Source organism: Anas acuta, chromosome 2 (genome assembly GCF_963932015.1).
Source record: "Anas acuta chromosome 2, bAnaAcu1.1, whole genome shotgun sequence".
In the NCBI taxonomy this organism is placed as follows: Eukaryota; Metazoa; Chordata; class Aves; order Anseriformes; family Anatidae; genus Anas; species Anas acuta.
The window spans coordinates 67,625,514-67,641,480 of record NC_088980.1 but is presented as its reverse complement, the minus strand read 5'-3'; the positions used below and the strand labels follow the sequence as shown (position 1 = coordinate 67,641,480).

The 15,967-nt window shown below is 42.4% G+C and overlaps 1 protein-coding gene across 16 annotated transcripts in view; it reads left to right on the top strand.

The window, feature by feature from the left end:
- The window catches only part of SYCP2L (synaptonemal complex protein 2 like), a 27,690-nt gene extending 11,723 nt beyond the window's left edge, over nt 1-15,967 (top strand). For 8 of the 16 annotated variants that reach the window (XM_068670741.1, XM_068670739.1, XM_068670738.1 and 5 more), the window contains 19 exons: nt 654-772; nt 1,232-1,319; nt 1,440-1,524; nt 2,161-2,206; nt 3,210-3,274; nt 4,522-4,570; nt 5,392-5,447; nt 6,452-6,612; nt 6,780-6,829; nt 7,304-7,397; nt 9,023-9,114; nt 9,267-9,330; nt 11,063-11,194; nt 11,823-11,944; nt 13,234-13,328; nt 14,347-14,446; nt 14,527-14,585; nt 15,029-15,109; nt 15,520-15,967. In XM_068670741.1, the coding sequence (XP_068526842.1) occupies nt 654-772; nt 1,232-1,319; nt 1,440-1,524; nt 2,161-2,206; nt 3,210-3,274; nt 4,522-4,570; nt 5,392-5,447; nt 6,452-6,612; nt 6,780-6,829; nt 7,304-7,397; nt 9,023-9,114; nt 9,267-9,330; nt 11,063-11,194; nt 11,823-11,944; nt 13,234-13,328; nt 14,347-14,446; nt 14,527-14,585; nt 15,029-15,109; nt 15,520-15,535 (1,574 nt within the window). In that variant the 3' untranslated portion in view covers nt 15,536-15,967. Of the gene's footprint in view, nt 1-653; nt 773-1,231; nt 1,320-1,439; nt 1,525-2,160; nt 2,207-3,209; nt 3,275-4,521; nt 4,571-5,391; nt 5,448-6,451; nt 6,613-6,779; nt 6,830-7,303; nt 7,398-9,022; nt 9,115-9,266; nt 9,331-11,062; nt 11,195-11,822; nt 11,945-13,233; nt 13,329-14,346; nt 14,447-14,526; nt 14,678-15,028; nt 15,110-15,519 lie in introns of all 16 variants that reach the window. The other 8 variants (XR_011092613.1, XR_011092612.1, XR_011092611.1 and 5 more) reach the window with 8 other exon arrangements.

The following is a 15,967-nucleotide window of genomic DNA, read 5'->3' as shown; positions in this document are numbered from 1 at the left end:
TAAAACGAGTACCTTCTCTCACAGTCCACAGCTTCCAATTAGGCACATTGGAGGGGGGAAAAAAAGCAGCCTTCACAGTAACTTCTTTAGGCCTTCCTCTCTGGTTACAGCCCAGAATGAACTCTAATGGAAGTCCTCCAGATTTGGGAGGCATATCAGGGGGGTGAAGGTCTTTCATCAATGTACATTGTGAGGACACAGAGGTGTATGGTGGGCAGTGCTACTTGGAGCAATCTAGGAATGCAAAGGGTAGCACATGGTTTATCTGCAGTTGTTTGCAGCACTTGGTGGAGGTTCAGTACAGGGAAATGGATGGTGGGAGATTTGGTCTGGTGCTTCGGTCAGATGAAAAGTGTTGTGCCATGTCTTGCAGAGCTAAGAGTCGAGGTAGCAATAGGATGATAAACTTATTTATCTTCATGTGCTCTGTGGGGTAGGCTCAAGAGGATCTTTAGTATTTTGGTTCCACAGGGGGTGATTTGGAGGTGCTTGGTTTTGTTTTGCTAAATGTGATCTTGAGAGGTTTGTGCCTAATAATTTGGTACTGTTATGCCTTTATGCATGTGTGTAAAAGTGAGAGGGGTATACGTATGCACATACATCTGTGTTTAAAGTACTAGGAAGATAATCTCATCCTGATTGTTGTTCTGCAGTGACACCTCAATCTAGTGATCCACAGAAGAGGGAAGATCTTTCAGTCTCTGAAAATGTGGGCTCCCCATCAGAAGACTTATTTTCTCAACACAACCAGTCATTAGCAGGCAGTGTAGCAGTAAGTGTTTGGTGTATGATGAAACAGTCCTTGTGCCCCTCTTTATCACCTCTTCAATTCTGCTTTTTCATAGGTGTGGTTAAAATGTTCTTCCAAAGAAAACCTGCTGGTACCTGATGTGTTTTCAAACTTCCTCTTTTTCATATCAGTGGGAAGTCAGCCTAAACACTTGCCTGCAGAGCTGCAGTGTTGGTAAAAACTGTTTTAAAAAGGGGAAAAAAAGTTTTTCTGCCTTGTAAGGATATGGTGGGATGCTCTTAGTGAGTTGCTCATAGTATTACTGAACTATAACCAAAAATATTTTTGTGGTTAACAAGGATCATGTCACCCAGCTGCTGTCACAGGCTAGCACTGAAAATCTTTTCCTAAAAAAAGTTGCCAACCACCAAGCCACACACATGAACAAACAAGGGACCACCTGTTTTTCTTATTCTGTGCGTGCTCTGTTCATGGTTTCAGGTCTCTAAACAGAAAATAGTTAACTCTGGTATCACCATGGTTTCAGTGGGCCAGCAGACTGACATGGACAATGCTCACCAAGGCTCAGGTCAGGCATGGCTCCCTTCAGTTCCTTAAGTCTGACCCAGTGAAATATCACCCGGGTGACCTGGTAAGACTCTGCTTTTGTGGGCCTCCCGGCAAAAGCAGGTAAATTGTTTACTTTCAGCTCCTGAGGGTGAAGCTGTAGTTTCCTTGCCTCCTTCAGCAAAAAAATCCAAAACTCTATCTCCAAGGACAAAAGCTAAGACTAGGTAAGCTCCTTGCAGACCAGAAATTGCAAGGTGTTTATTTTTTCTTTCATATATTTCTAGGACTCTTCTTTGGTGTGTTTTCCTTCCTCTGGGGCTTTAATGCATGAGATTTTTGAGATCTATGTCAGTTACTAAATGGAAAAAAAATCAAATCTTAGCCACCTTGACTATCAAGGTGGCTAGCCAATAGTTACAACACTTCAGAATAGTTATTGGTTAAAGGGTAGCATTTAGGTCCTGGCTTGGATGCATCTTAGTTTCATCATTAATCTAATCCAAATGCAGTACGCATACATCTGTATTACAAACAGTTCTTCTGCTGTATATTCAGCTCATCAAATACATGGCAATTCATAATAAAGACCATGATCTTTGTGAAAGATCATGTGAATTTGAGGCCACCTTGGCATTAGTGATACATTTTTTCAGAGCCATGAAGGACAGCATTTCTTACAGTTAAGTAGGCAGACTCTGTAGAGCTACTGGTTAGCTTTCTTTGCTTTTAAAGCACTGCTTTGAGGCTGGTAGACTTACTGATGCCAGTTCTTTTTCTTAGTACTTCATAAACTGATGATCTGGGCTCTAAATGGGTGGTCCCCCAGCACCATGTTTCCTCACGTGTCCTTTTCTCCCCAGTGAGAAGGCCCTAGAAGAACCACCAATGGAGGAGTCAACGCCAAAGGTACGTTTGCCTTGGGGAACACCTCAGTGAAGATGTGAGGTAAGGGAGGAAATGCTCTAGTGGCACAGCTAAAGCCACCTAGGGTTGGCTGAGCCAGTCCTGAGCCCATGCAATGTCACTAGATGTAATGTGCCTTTTGGCACCAGGTGTGAGCTGAGAAGGCAATGCCTGTCAACCTTACTATAGTGTGGTCCAAGCAAGCAATTTGGGCTCAGCTGAGCTTACCTAGTATATACTCCATGGCAGTAGTATGCTGTGTGCAGGCCCAGGAGCAGGGTGTATAGTCAGCTAGCCTGGTCCTCCATGGGAGAAATTCATGTGTTGCAAGCCTTACACATGGTCTACAAGAGCAAAGATTTGCTCCTTGAAGGGAAGATGTGTCTGGAAGTTTACAAAGATGCTTTGTATTTGAGCTCTAATGATGATCCCAGGACAGATCTGTCTCCATATTCTTGGCATGGGAGCTTGCAAGCTAGAGAAAAACAGATAAATAAGAGCTATCTGTGGCTGCATGTCTTTAGGCAACTTGAGCACTTGAGAACTTCTGTTAAGGTATTAAATAATAATAAAACAAATCTGTGCCATACAGGAAAGAAATGAAATTTCCAAAAGACTAATTTTGCTTTGAAGTTGGTACTGAGCTTATGTGAGAAATCAGATTTTAGATTTGTCCTGGGGTTTATGTTTCTATAAAATATACACATTTGTACTTCACTACTCAAAGGTTTTTGTAATGCTTACCCTCTGCATAAGAATTCAGAGCTTTTAAACTATTTCTTTATCCTCAACTCACTGTCTCCCTGGCCTCAGCTCCAGGACTCCCACACTTTCTCGTGTGAACTAACTACAGGAAATGGCTTATAACTGGACTGTTACGATAGGCTTGCAGTGGTGCAAATGTTGATGTTTCCTGACATTCCTTATCCCTGCTTCTAGCAGGCTGTAGGATTAGTAGGTGGCTGCATATTGTGGTTTGAGATTCTGCAACTTTTTTCCTTTTTAGAAGGACAATACCAGGGAAAGGAGAAATGGAAAAAAAGGCTTGGCCAAACAGATGATTGAAGACAGGTATGGCACACAAGTGTATGTGGGGTTTGGTGTCCCAGGTGATTTTAGACCCCTTCTAGCAGTAATGGGGTGGGACAGAGGGAGCACTGATGGGGTGGGCTTTCTGAACAGAGGAGGCACCAAAACAAGCAGGAGATGACAAAAGGACCTTACTTGTCCCACTGGAAACCTGTGTGTTCCTGAAGTGAACACAGTTCCTGAAGCTAACTCCAGTCTGCCAAAAGTGCCCTTCCCTCTGTGACACGATGCCGAGCTGGCGTTTCCATTTTTCATTACCTAGCCATAATCCTCTTACCCTCTGGTGGGTTGTGTTATGAGTGGCAACCTTGTTCACAAGTACCCAAACCTTCCTGATATTGCCCTAGGTCTTTGGTATCACGTGCTCTGGAGTTTTAGGATGGGCTTTTTCTCCCTGCTGTGGGTTTGGATGCCCAAGTGTTTTGCTCCAGTGTTTTCTTGTATCCTTGTTTAGCCTAGGGATTCTTAGCCTGAAGACATGCGTAAATGAATTTTTTGATTGATTGTAGGTAAGAATGAAAAATCTGATGCAGGAGTAACATAATAGAAGGTAGGGATAGAGAAGTCTTGATTTGGTCATTCTGCTCCCTGTAGTGCCTCATCTGGAAATGAGCATTGCTTTCTGCTAGAAAGCTTTACCAAGAAGGGCGCAGTTCCCTATTCTTATGCTCATGAGAAAAGAAAGGCGTACTGTATGTTGAGAACTAATTGTAGGATTTCTTAAATAGCTGCCATTTAGAGAAAGAAAAATGCACTTCAGATAATTAAGGGTATGAGAACAAAATTTAGATGCATGCAGAGAAGTGATTAGGAAACAAACGTTAAGTTAGAACTTTCAAAAGAGAATTACGCTTTTTTCCTCTTAAATATTTCTGAAGTTCTTTCATGTCATTCATGACTGTCCTACTATGTGCTAGTATTAGTGACTTCTGGGAACAAGATATTGATTACATAAACATATACGGACTTGTTTTTATAAATGTTTCTTTTAAAATTAAAAACTTAGAAAGAAATAGTGTGAGAATTAATTAAAACAATAATAGAGACTAGGTAGGAAAGGAACAAGCTACTTTTAAAAGCTGAGGAAATAGTATTTTTAGGCATATGAACTACTTAATTGTTTGCCATTAATAGAGCCCAAAATTAAATGTTATTTCCCCCTCCCTCAGTGCAGTTGGGTGACTGATGGTTGTGTATCGCTGCCATGCATATGTTGCTTTGTCTTCCAGGAAGGACTCCTATGGCTTTGAAAGCTCAGACTCTGCAAGCCATGAAAAGGTAATGCTATAGGGAAGAAGTTGTTAGGGGCTGAGCTTTGCTCAGCAGCTACCAGGGAGCAGTGACTTTGGGTTCAGGCATGCAGCAAGGGTGGACATGCTGTTAGAGGCAACTGGGAATCTGAGGTTCTTGCACTTCTTTGTGGTGTCATACATAATATATGTATTTAGGTGGGGAGAATGCTTCAGTACCTTCATGAGTTCTGGGGTGGAAACTGTGATGTTACAACTGTTTGTGATAGGAATTTGAGCTGGTGCTTGAATGAGGCGGGGGGATATCTTTGCGATCGAAGGCTGGCCTCTGTTCTTGTTTTATTGAGCCATGCTTTGCACATTGGGAATCCCAGCTTAAACTCAGTCCTTGTGAAGCTTTGGTTGGACATTCTGCTTGGTTTACATCTGCAGGCTGTTAGAAAATCCAGCAAAAATGAGTCACTCTGCCTGCTTTGCATCTGACCAGAGCAGGTCTTCCCAGGAAGCCAAAAAAACTTGCTCCTAATAGTTTCCATCGAGGTGGCTCTCCCGTACACAAGCCCTTTGGCTCTCAGCCTCTTCACATGTGCTGTCGCAACTTGCTGTTAATTCAGGGATGCTGAACGAGACACCCCAAATGTCTGATAAAACTGGACACCGTCTGCTTCTCACTACTGCCACTGGGTGTCAGCATGAAACACTGCTTTGTGGTATGCTGCCCAGTGTCCCAACAACACCATCCGAAATCTTCCTGGGTAGATACAGTTTTATTTCAGATTATTTCACATGGTAACTGAACTTCAAGACACGTGACTTTTACTTTTTATCCCCCCCCCCCCCTCTTTCTAGGTTGCTGAAGCCAAAGGAAAACTTCTTGGCCAGAAAACTTCTTCACGGAATTTGAGGTACAGGATCATACATGCACAATCCATAAATTTCTTGCTCAGTGGAAAAGTTTGCTACCTCAGTTAAAGCAGTTTAAGTTAGGATCAGGAAGGCTGTGTGATGGTCCCAATGAAATAGTTCCTTGCCTGGCTGTCACAGCTTCTATGGATGTCACTGGTACTAACATTTAAACAGGATCTGAGAATATCAGAGTTACTAGAGAGAAGAATGACTTCTGCCTAATTTAACAATATTATGAATTGAGCTCTTAAGCAGTCCCCTTCCCTAGTCATGCACCTAAACAACTGGTTTACCTCCTGAAAAACATTTAAACACTCTGCTTTTTATTGGCCAATTCTAGTTACAGTAAGCAGCCAGGGGTTAGATGCCTTGAAGCACATAGCCTAATTTTGTTGAGAGGTGCTAAAGTTCTGGTATTCCAAAATTGTTAGCTTCAGAAGCCAGCCAAAGAAGGGAAACTTCTTTGTCAATAATAATGCCAAAGTCTAAATATATTTAACTTATGATTGTTGTAATTTAATTTGATAAACTAACTAATAGTGCTGAGCATGAATAATCTGGCCATCCTGCTGGCCTGTTCGGTAGCACTGTTTGGTTGTGCCCTTCTGTACTCCTGTGTTACACTGTCACAGCACCTAATTGTCTGACTTGTGTCTGTGTGGGTTACTTGGCAGGATGATGAAATGAGGATGTGAGCAAGCTTGAGAGAAGGCCAGTTGGTCATCCATGCTTTCTAATTTGGGGGTTTTCCTCTGCCAAGAGCTGTGCTCTTCTCTAGACACAGGAGGGGAAGGGGTGATGAAGCATGACAATGCTCTAAACGTGGTACTGGAAAAGGGCAAGTGTTTGCTTCTCAGTGTTTTTATGCAGCTTAAAATGCATTGGGTATTGTACTGTGGGGAGCAATAAATGGAACAATTTGCTGGTGGAGAGGAAGGGGAATGGCTATGGAGCTTCCTGGGTGGGCAGAGGGAGCTGGCTGAGCAGGACTGACTCCTGGTAGTGTCTTTAGTTACAGGAAGCATCTTTTTTCTGGAAGCAACCATGAAAAAACAAGTAACAGCCAGAGTGAAAAGAGCTGGATCCTTGACTCTCAGAAACAGCCGTTGCCAAAATCTCTTGACTATACCCGAAAAAGGCGTAGGGTGAGGAGAAAAGTAAAAGGTAAGCTTAGTCTGTGTCATGCACAGTGAATGCATAAAACTGCAGGTGAGGAAGGGGCTAGCGATGGCTTGTGAAGGAGGAATCCTCCCCCTTTGGGTGCCCTTCTGGGAACAAGTTCTGGCTCCCTGTTATGTTGTTGGTACCCAGGTAAACCTTTCTCCTTGCAGTGCTTCCAGTGTCTTCTGCAAGTAGTGGCAGTGACTACCGGACACAGGAGGTGAGAAGCTGCCATGCTCACGTGTCTCATAGTTAAAAACAGTATGTATGCAAAACACACAAACACTGGGAATCAAATAAGCTGGTGCCATTTTCTCAAGTGTTCTAATGGACCAATTTGCTGCCTAAATGTTGCTGGTATTGTGTTGGTCACCAGAGACTGGGGAAACAAGGAGGTTGTAGGAAAACATGGGAAACTTCATAAAAACAGCTGTGCATGATCCCTAAGCAAATTAGGCTCTACTGGCTAAATGCAAAACTTCGGCATGCAGCTGACTTCAAGATACAGATCTCCTTCAGAGTTGGAGAGAAGTGTCATTATGTGTTATATCTAACTTAAAAGTTTCCACTCCTAGTGTAGAAACAAACAAAACTTCATGACAAAAAAAAAAAAATCAAACCACACCAAAATAAATTTAAATTACTTGTATTGTTTAAAGGAAATATATGTTAAGACTTGTCTTTCTGCTCCCAGCTAAAAGAAAGCCGAAGAGATCAAAAGGAAATGCTAAAGAAAACAAGCATGTCCACCTCCAAAGGAGATGACTTACCTACAGTGGATCTTGCTGGTATTTCTTTTTCTAATGTTGTTCAACGTACTATGAAAGTAGGGCACAAGGGCTGTGTTATCTGGCACCTAAACTGTGGGGTTTCTGGAGGAAGAATGCACTGCATTTGTGCTACTTTACCCTGTCCAGGCTAATCTGTTACCTCTACTTAAATGTCCAGGTTTTGTTTCCCAGAAGCAAACAAAAAATGTTCTGCTCAAGCATTATTTTCTAAGGTCTGAAATAAATAATCTGTAGATACTAATATATAGTGTGCCTATGAACTGGTATTTTCTTCATTTATGTCGTAAAGCAACTACTGAGTGCAGATACAGACCATGGCTTATATGTCAGCTCTGCATGAACTTGGTTGGAAGATCTCTCCACTCTGTTCTGCAGTGGTGATGGTCACTTCTTCTATGGTAGGTCTGAGGCTTCATTGGGAGTAAAGACATGTACAGTGTTGACACTAATATTCATTTCTGTGGACAGCCTGGAGCTACAAAAACCCTTTAGGTGGTGTTACCCAGTGCAGTGTGTCTCTGCACCTGATGATACATCAGCCACTGGGTTGATTTCAGACTGCTCCATAAAGTGGTTATGGAAAACTAGTGATGCCCAAAACTTTTTCTACTGAAAAGTTAAGCAGCCTATCTTCATGCTGCAATGTGGGGGTTTTGATTCTGTGGTTTTTTTTTTTTTTAAATTTGTTTTAATTTTTGCTTTGGACTTCCTGGATATCATACTACAGACATTACACTAGTCAACTTTCCCTGCCTCAGTTTCTTCCTCCTGCCAACTGTCCTGGTTTTGGCAAGGATAGAGTTAATTTTTCCACTAGTAGCTGGTATGGTGCTGTGTTTAGGATTTATGATGAGAGTAACATCGGTAACAGTTTTAGTTGCTGCAGAGCAGTGCTTACACCAAGCTAAGGACTTTTCAGCTTCTTGCCCTATCCTGCCACTGGGCATGCTGGGGGTGCAGAGGGAGCTGGGAGGGGACAGAGCCAGGACAGCTGACCCAAACTGGCCCAAGGGGTGTTCCATACCCTATGGTGTTATGCTGAACAATATATAGGGGTGGCTAGCCAGGGTTGGTGGACTATCAGGTCCTGCTCAGGGACAGAGGGGACATTGGGGCAGGTGGTGAGCAATTGCATTGTGCATCACTTGTTTGGACACAGTAGTAGTAGTAGTTACTTTACCATTATTATTTTCATTTTTTTCCTGTCCTATTAAGCTGTCTTTATCTCAACTCACAGGCTTTCATTTTTTTTTTTTAAAATTCTCTTCCCCCACCCTAGAGGGGGAAGGGGGAAGGGTGAGTGAGCTGCCATGTGGTGCTGAGCTGCCAGCCTGGTTAAACCATAACACCAATGCTTTTGCTGGACCGGGCAACAGCATTAGGTGTTGCTCTGTAAACCTGAACAATCCAGCAGCAACATGAGGTGAAGGAAGGGAATGTGATGGCAGCCAGAAACAAGGCGAACTTTGGACCAAGTTTGAGATGCTGCTCCCTGTTCATGTGTGGATAGGCAGAGGAGAAGGGTGGCTGTATTTTTCTATATTTGTTGTTAAATTCAGGTGTCTAGACAACACAGGGCTCAACCTCTCCTGCCTCTGTTGCTTGGCTGCACTCTTTCATAGGTGACGTGCTCTCAGAGGAGCTTGAAGTGGCACCACTGTCCCTGGATGCATCTGCTGAGGGCCTCTCTGATGTGGAGGAGAAGGCAACACAGGTGCTGTATGTAGTGCTTGAGCTCTTCCTGATCTGCTCTTGGCCTACTTCTCGCCTGTAGGCGGTGTATCGGTGCATTTTGCTTCTTTGCTTTGCAAACCTGACTGCTTGCCTGCAGCACTGGGCACCTTCTGATTATCTTCTTCTTCTTAGAAGTTTCAAAATGCATCTGACAATAATACAAAAGAAGAAGAAAACTTTAAGCGGAAGGACTCAGGTACGTTAGTCTCAGTAACATAGAAGAACTGGTTAAAAAGTAGAAGGGGTGCTGACGGTTCTTTTCTTTCGAAGATGTGAAGGCACTGAGGTTTTATGTATCTGAGGGATGCTTTGTGCACAAGAAACACCTTCCATTTCTGTTGTCCATATTGCGATATGGACTACGGTGGGATGTTTTGTGTAAATTCCTGAACTGATTGCTAACTCTTAAATCCTGCCTTTGCTCACAGGAGACCCTACTAACACTGCTGGTAAGAGCATGGGGATTTACAAACTAGTTGCCTGAGAGTAACTATGTGAAATAAGTGGAAGAATAAATCCCAAATTTATTTTTAATGACTTGGAGATGCAGTGCAACCTCAATTTGAAGAATAATGATTAAAAAAAATAAATAAAAATCCCAGGAGGTTATAGACTTTCTTTACAATAGTGGTCTATGTCTGTATTCTTAGGTATGAAGCTCTTGATAAATGGTGATTTGTACTGATGCTTATGACAGCTGTAAGGTTTTTAGGTAATGTTGGTATTTACAAATTCTTTTATTGAGACTGAACTTGCACAGCCTCGCTGAAAAACTGCAGCAGAGTGTCTTTGTGTTTGGAACTACTGAACTTCATGAAAGTTAAGCAACAACAGACTTGTCATCCTATTTCTTATGAGGCTGATGTAGCTCTGAGAGGCTGTAGACTTCACAGTCAACATTGGGACAACAAACTGAGTCACTGAAACCTCCATTTTGGAAAAAGGCATTCTTTCTCATAGGCTAGCTTCCCCAATATGTGCACAACTTGTCCAGCACTTGCAGAATATACCCTCACCCCATCAATACCTCTGTTTAATTTGGGGGAAAATAAATGCTGGTGATTTTTTTTAACCACCATTTACTGCAGTCTTATAGTTGGAGAAAAGTGGATGCTATGCAAAGGCAAGAAGTAGGGATATGTTCAGAAATGTCAGATGTGATCTGTGATTGCACATGAACACTTACTCCATGTACTAACTTTACCTGCTGCTGCAGCAGCATGCTCCTCATGGCCTCAATGACCCCTTGTCCTGGGCTCTACCACTTTCCTGTTTTCTGCCCAGTGGAGAATCCAGAGAGGTGATCGTTTAACCATAGACACCTAATTGAGCTCAGAGAAATGGACAGTCAGACTAAGGAGGGATATTCTGTTGTATGTTTTACTTAAAATACATGCTGCCACATCCAGCTCTGTGTTAACAAGGTTGTTCCTGGGCTACAAGCAATCATGTGGTAAGGCTTTGAAGATCTGGAATTCAGTTATAATGGGTGTGATTAGTTTATCTCCCTCCATACTTATGTTTTTTTTTTTTTAAAGCAACAGCTAAAACTAGGTTAAGAACAAATGAGTATAAACAGATTGTGGGCTTGGGCTGGGAGAGAGAAGGGGTAGAAGATGGATAAGTTTTTCTTTTTTTTTCTGGCTAGAGTAGTGGGACAAGTGGGAAATTAAATCATCTTCGAGACGGACGTGTGTTAGTTGCTGCATGGCACTAGATGGTCTGGCTGACTGCTTTTGCAAGGGGAAAAGACTTGCTGGTGAAGTCTTGTGTTTTGTCATGTGTAAGTCTGATGCAAGACCCTAAAACAAAATTGCTTGTTCAGCATTGGTAATTCTAGTGGTGGTTTTTGCTTATGTACCTGGTAGATACTGCTACATGTCTTCTGCAAAAGAACAGGTCTGTACTGAAACATCTTCTCTCTTTAGATGTATTAAGTGGCACTGTTGGAAAGAAGCCCAAGCTTTACAGTCAGGAAACAAAACACTTGTTCTCTGATGCTCCCAGTACACCAAAGAAACTTTTTGATTCAGATGAGAAGAAAGAAGAGATCCAAATAGGTAAAGCAAGTTTGTTTTCTAAGGTGAAGTGTTCAAGTGTTTCCAGCTGTTCTTTTTTGGTGGTAGAAATCAGTCATGCAGAAGCTTGCAGAGAGGTATATGGAGGGAGGGTATCCTCTCCAAAAGGCAAAATGTAGCAGAAGGCACATCTTGTGATGCACTCATTGGATGCCACACATTTAGAGTGAATACTGAAATTTGGTGTTCCTAACCACCATGCACTCATGAAGCTGCCTGGTAGTGGTAGTGCTTTCTAGTATTTTAGACTATTGTTTGACCAGAGCTATTTAAAAACATAGAAGGCACAGAGATAATGGACAAACTAACTTCAATTATTGGATAACTGACCTCTATTGGCATCATCATCTTGCATAGTTATTTGTAAATGTGCTGCTCTCTGCAGTAGGTTAGTATCACACCTCTTATTCAACACTGCTTGCTAACAAGTCTTTCCCACTTTCCAACTGTGTTTTAAGCTGTTTTCCTTCCTGTTTGTGAGCTCCAGAGGAGCAATCCTCAAGTCTCCACTCTAATGAATACTAATTTTTATATCTCCCTGTGGTAGCGTGTGTGTGTTTTCCACTAAGACCCCCAGCAAAGTACTTACCAAGCATACACTTTCTTGTAGGTCAGGAAATGGAAGATGAGGATGATGTATTTTATTCTGAGATAAATCATGAAGATACTGTTGCCTCAGGGATGATTACTGCATTTGAAAGCTTCATCAGCCAACGAAAGAAACTGTTCTGGGTAATGTGTGCTCTCTTAACATGTACACCATGGGTGAAATTTTCTCATAGTAAACACAACTGCCTTTCAACAGTTGGTGCAAATAATCTATATTTCATGCCCAAGAGTTTTGGCTGCAGTGGCTGTTAGCCTGGAGCTATTCTAAGTGTTTTGCACAGCCCCTGTGCTCTCAGAAGCCCTAGGGGAAGGGCAAGAAGTGACTCGTAAGGGAGGTTTTAATTAGGTTCTTCCTTTTTTCTAATTTTTGTGTTGGAATGTAAGACTTGTTTAGGTGTTTAAAATTTCATCAGAAAGAATGTATTTTTTTGAAGACCAACCCAGCAGAGTGGCAGCACACCTAAACTGTAGCCATTGGTATTTGTTCTCATGGAGCAAATACCAGGCATAGGAAAACTTAATTTTGGATCACAGAGTTCATTAGCTCAGAATAACCTACAGAGGTTTTTCATAATGGAAAACAGAAAGCAGTGCAGGATGCACTGATTGAGTACAACATGTGGATCCATAAGGACGTGCTGATTCCCTCCAGTGCAGTGGTTTGGTGGTGGTGGTTTCACAGTCAGTTGTATTGGTGATTCTTGTTGGTTTGCTCCACTGTCTAGACGTACCTCACATGCAGTGTGTGTAACTAATTGTTACTGTTGATTGAGCTGTAATGTGTCAGCTTTAAACCAAGCTTAATATGAGAGGACAATATCTGGCCCATCATGAATCTTGTGTATTTTAAAAGCTTTAAACAAACCAGATGTGTCAGAGCATCCTTATACTGTGTTGACGCTCTGTAACAGTGATTTTTTTTTTTTGAGTTGGCATTAAGTTCTAACACCTAATTTCTGACACTAGCTACTTGAGGCTGAATGTGGCTGCACTTAAAAGTCGGTTATGATGAAAATACACATGGTTTGCATTCATGCTGATCTGAAGTGGTGCTAACAAAGACCTGTCTTTGTGCAGCTGCTAAGTGTGTCAGAGTTTAGTGAACTTCACTTTTTTGCTGGTTGGATAGCAGGATCCTGACCTGAAATCACATGGGTTACACAGATCTGTTGGTGTGAGTAGTGTGGCTGAACAAATCCAGTTCATGCTCACACCACTTTGCCTGTGTTACTATCTCCCTTTAGTTTAAAGTGCTGTTTGCTATCTCCCTCTAGTTTAAATCTGACTTAAGATGGTTTCAGCTGAGCACGCCCCATGGGGCAGCGTGTGCTCCAGGAAAGTGCTTTGCAAACTGGATTTTTAGGTTTGGGGTTGGGCTGTTGCCCATCCCTGATGGTGCATCCTGTGGTTAGTCCAGGTACAAAAGGATGGAGATGCGTGCCCAGAACACGCTGAGGACTTCTGAGGAGACCATGTCTGTCCTGCTGAACCAGATACACGAGCGCAGGTGAGCTGTCTGCTGCTGGCTGAAAACAGCTTTGGCCCCATATGAATTCTGATTGGTATGAAATTGAAATACCTCTTTGTAGCAGAGCCTGATCTTCACAGCTTTTAAGGCAGAAAAGGTTGTGTGCCTCTAACTGTTCTGTAAGTGGAGTTTCAGATGTATACTTCTGGTGGTTTGTCCTGCTTCTTAGGGCAGAGAGGATGGATTAGTCAATACAAAGAAAGCTTGAGTTAGGAGTGGCTGATGTAGACAGCCAGAGAGTGCTGTTTGCTGTCATCATTGTTTGCAAATCTGCTAAAAATCCTCTTGTTACACTTAGTAGCTTTTGTTGCTGTGTTTTTAAGAGAGTGAACAAACAAGCCAGGCTAACTTTGTAACTGAACTGGGTGAGAATAAAAGTAAGGGGTTATTTATTCCAGCTTTGTTGTAGACCCATTTCAGTAATTTCAGTAGATTGTCTCTGTTCACGAAGTCCACTGGCTGACATTTGTTTCATGTGTATTCACCTGATGGGGCTTTCAACAGGTCCTTTTGCTTTCTGGCTTGTCAGATTTCTCAGATTGGAGATGTATTCAAAATCAGGTGCAACCATTATGGATTTGTTATTGACAAAATACAGGTATAACTTGACATATGCAAATCTATCTGGCCTCTGTGCATGTTGTTTGCAGGATTTAGATGAAGTAGGGTACAAAATAGTCTTTATTTAATAATAGTCTTTATATAATCGTAGTCTTAATTTAATAATTGCGTGGGGAAACTTATTGTATGTTCTGTACTGAGCCTCAGAGCAAACAGCCTCTGTGCTGCTACCTGAGGAAGGTTGTTTGGCCAACCTACACCTTTGATTTGGCGTGGTAAAGCTATTTGCGTGCCCTGAGAACAAGACTTCCCTGTCAAGCCCAGCAACGACATATGCCTCTGCCTAAAGGCAGGTCTGATGTTCAAAGCAGAGAGTGGGGATGTCAGTCACTTTGTGCTGCTGATCCCTGAAAACTTGTCTCTGATTTGTCATCAGACTGAATAAGCTGGACACCTTCCAGAAGACTGTTGTTGAGGAGCTTGCCAGCCTTGAGAAGGAAACCCAAATCTTGTCAAACATGGAGAAGGATGCTATGGTGTGTATGACTCATCTTGTGCCAGCCTGCAGGGGTGCCCCTTCCAAAGTAATTTGGGGTTTCTTTGGGGCTCTTCTTAGGACTTCTGGAACACCCAGTTACTCAAAATGAATTCTCTCTTCAACCAGCGGAATCAAAGGTACGCATCTGCTGTCAGTTGTGCCTGCTCACAAGTCCTGTGATGGCTTCAAGTTAAAGAAGTAGCTACTTAAAAGGAATAGCCTGAAGCTGGTATGGCATCTCTGCTCTGTTTGCTGATGGAGCCTTTGCAGTCTTGTGAGGTCCGTGAACTGGGACTAGGGCTCAGTAGGGGACTCTCTGCATGGGAAGCTGTGTAGGGTGGGCACACCTCAAGAGACCTGTAACAGGGTCTGGAAAGGGATGAACCCTCAGGTCATGTATGTGTGTAATAGGGGTCAGAGGAGGTGATCCTTTCCTGTATTTAAAAAAGAAAATAAAATGCTGTTGGTACAAGTGCTCAGCAAGAAGTTGCAAAAGGGGGAATCCCAAGGTTCACTCTTATTGGTAAATATCACTAAGTTTCACCACAGATCAACTATACAAGCTTACTTTTTCTTCCAGAATTCAGTCTGCTGACTCAGCCCTGGGTGAGGAAACCTGGAGCTTTGCCAGTACGATCCAGGATCCAGAACACCACAGTAGGTGCTGTGCCCAAACCACTCTAGGCGTGTGATTGTGACAGGAACCATCATGTAGTAATACTTCTCCTGGGTTCTTATCTGAAGGATTCCATTATCTGTGGGCAGGCTTTAGTGTAATCAGTGGCCTGTGTAGCTCTTTAAGGATAAGTTCCTATTACAAGCCCTAAGCTGCTCATGGTGCAGGCATTTCCTTACCACAACTGTTCCTGGTGAAGGGTCCCTCACAGAGCAGCAGGGCTGAGAAAGGAGCAGTCACATCATGGGAGATGCTCATCCTGCAGTGCCTTGTTCCAGGCTAGGTATTTGGGAGTTAAAAGCTGAAGTTAAACATTCTCTTCACCTCTCTGCATTTTATTGTCTAATGCAATGTAAAAGCTTATTCAAACTTCATTGCCTATTTTTTCTTTACAGTATGAACGCCCAATGAAGAATGCGGCAGAAAACAATGTTCCTTCTGACTAGCAACCTCTGGATTCACAATAGTTCTTCATGTTTGAGCATCTTATGCCACACAGAAAAGATGGTCATGTGAAGGATATGTTAATCTACTTTAAGTGGAAAGAAAAATTTGGGGGGGGGGGGGGAAGAATGGCAAACAACATTGTTTTCACACACAAAATCTCAGTATTAATGTAGACTGCTTGAAGGTTCCGGTTTTGACTCCTGTGTCAGTAACATCAAGATTTTCTGAAAAATGCAAGACAGGTCCACTAAATACCAAAGAAATAGAAAAAGAACTAAATAATATGGTTTATCCAACAACCTGATATGTATTGGCTATCTCTGAGTATTCTGTTAATACCCTTATCAAATGTAAAAGTACTTTGATTCTAAGTAAAACATTCTTTGCATAACAGAA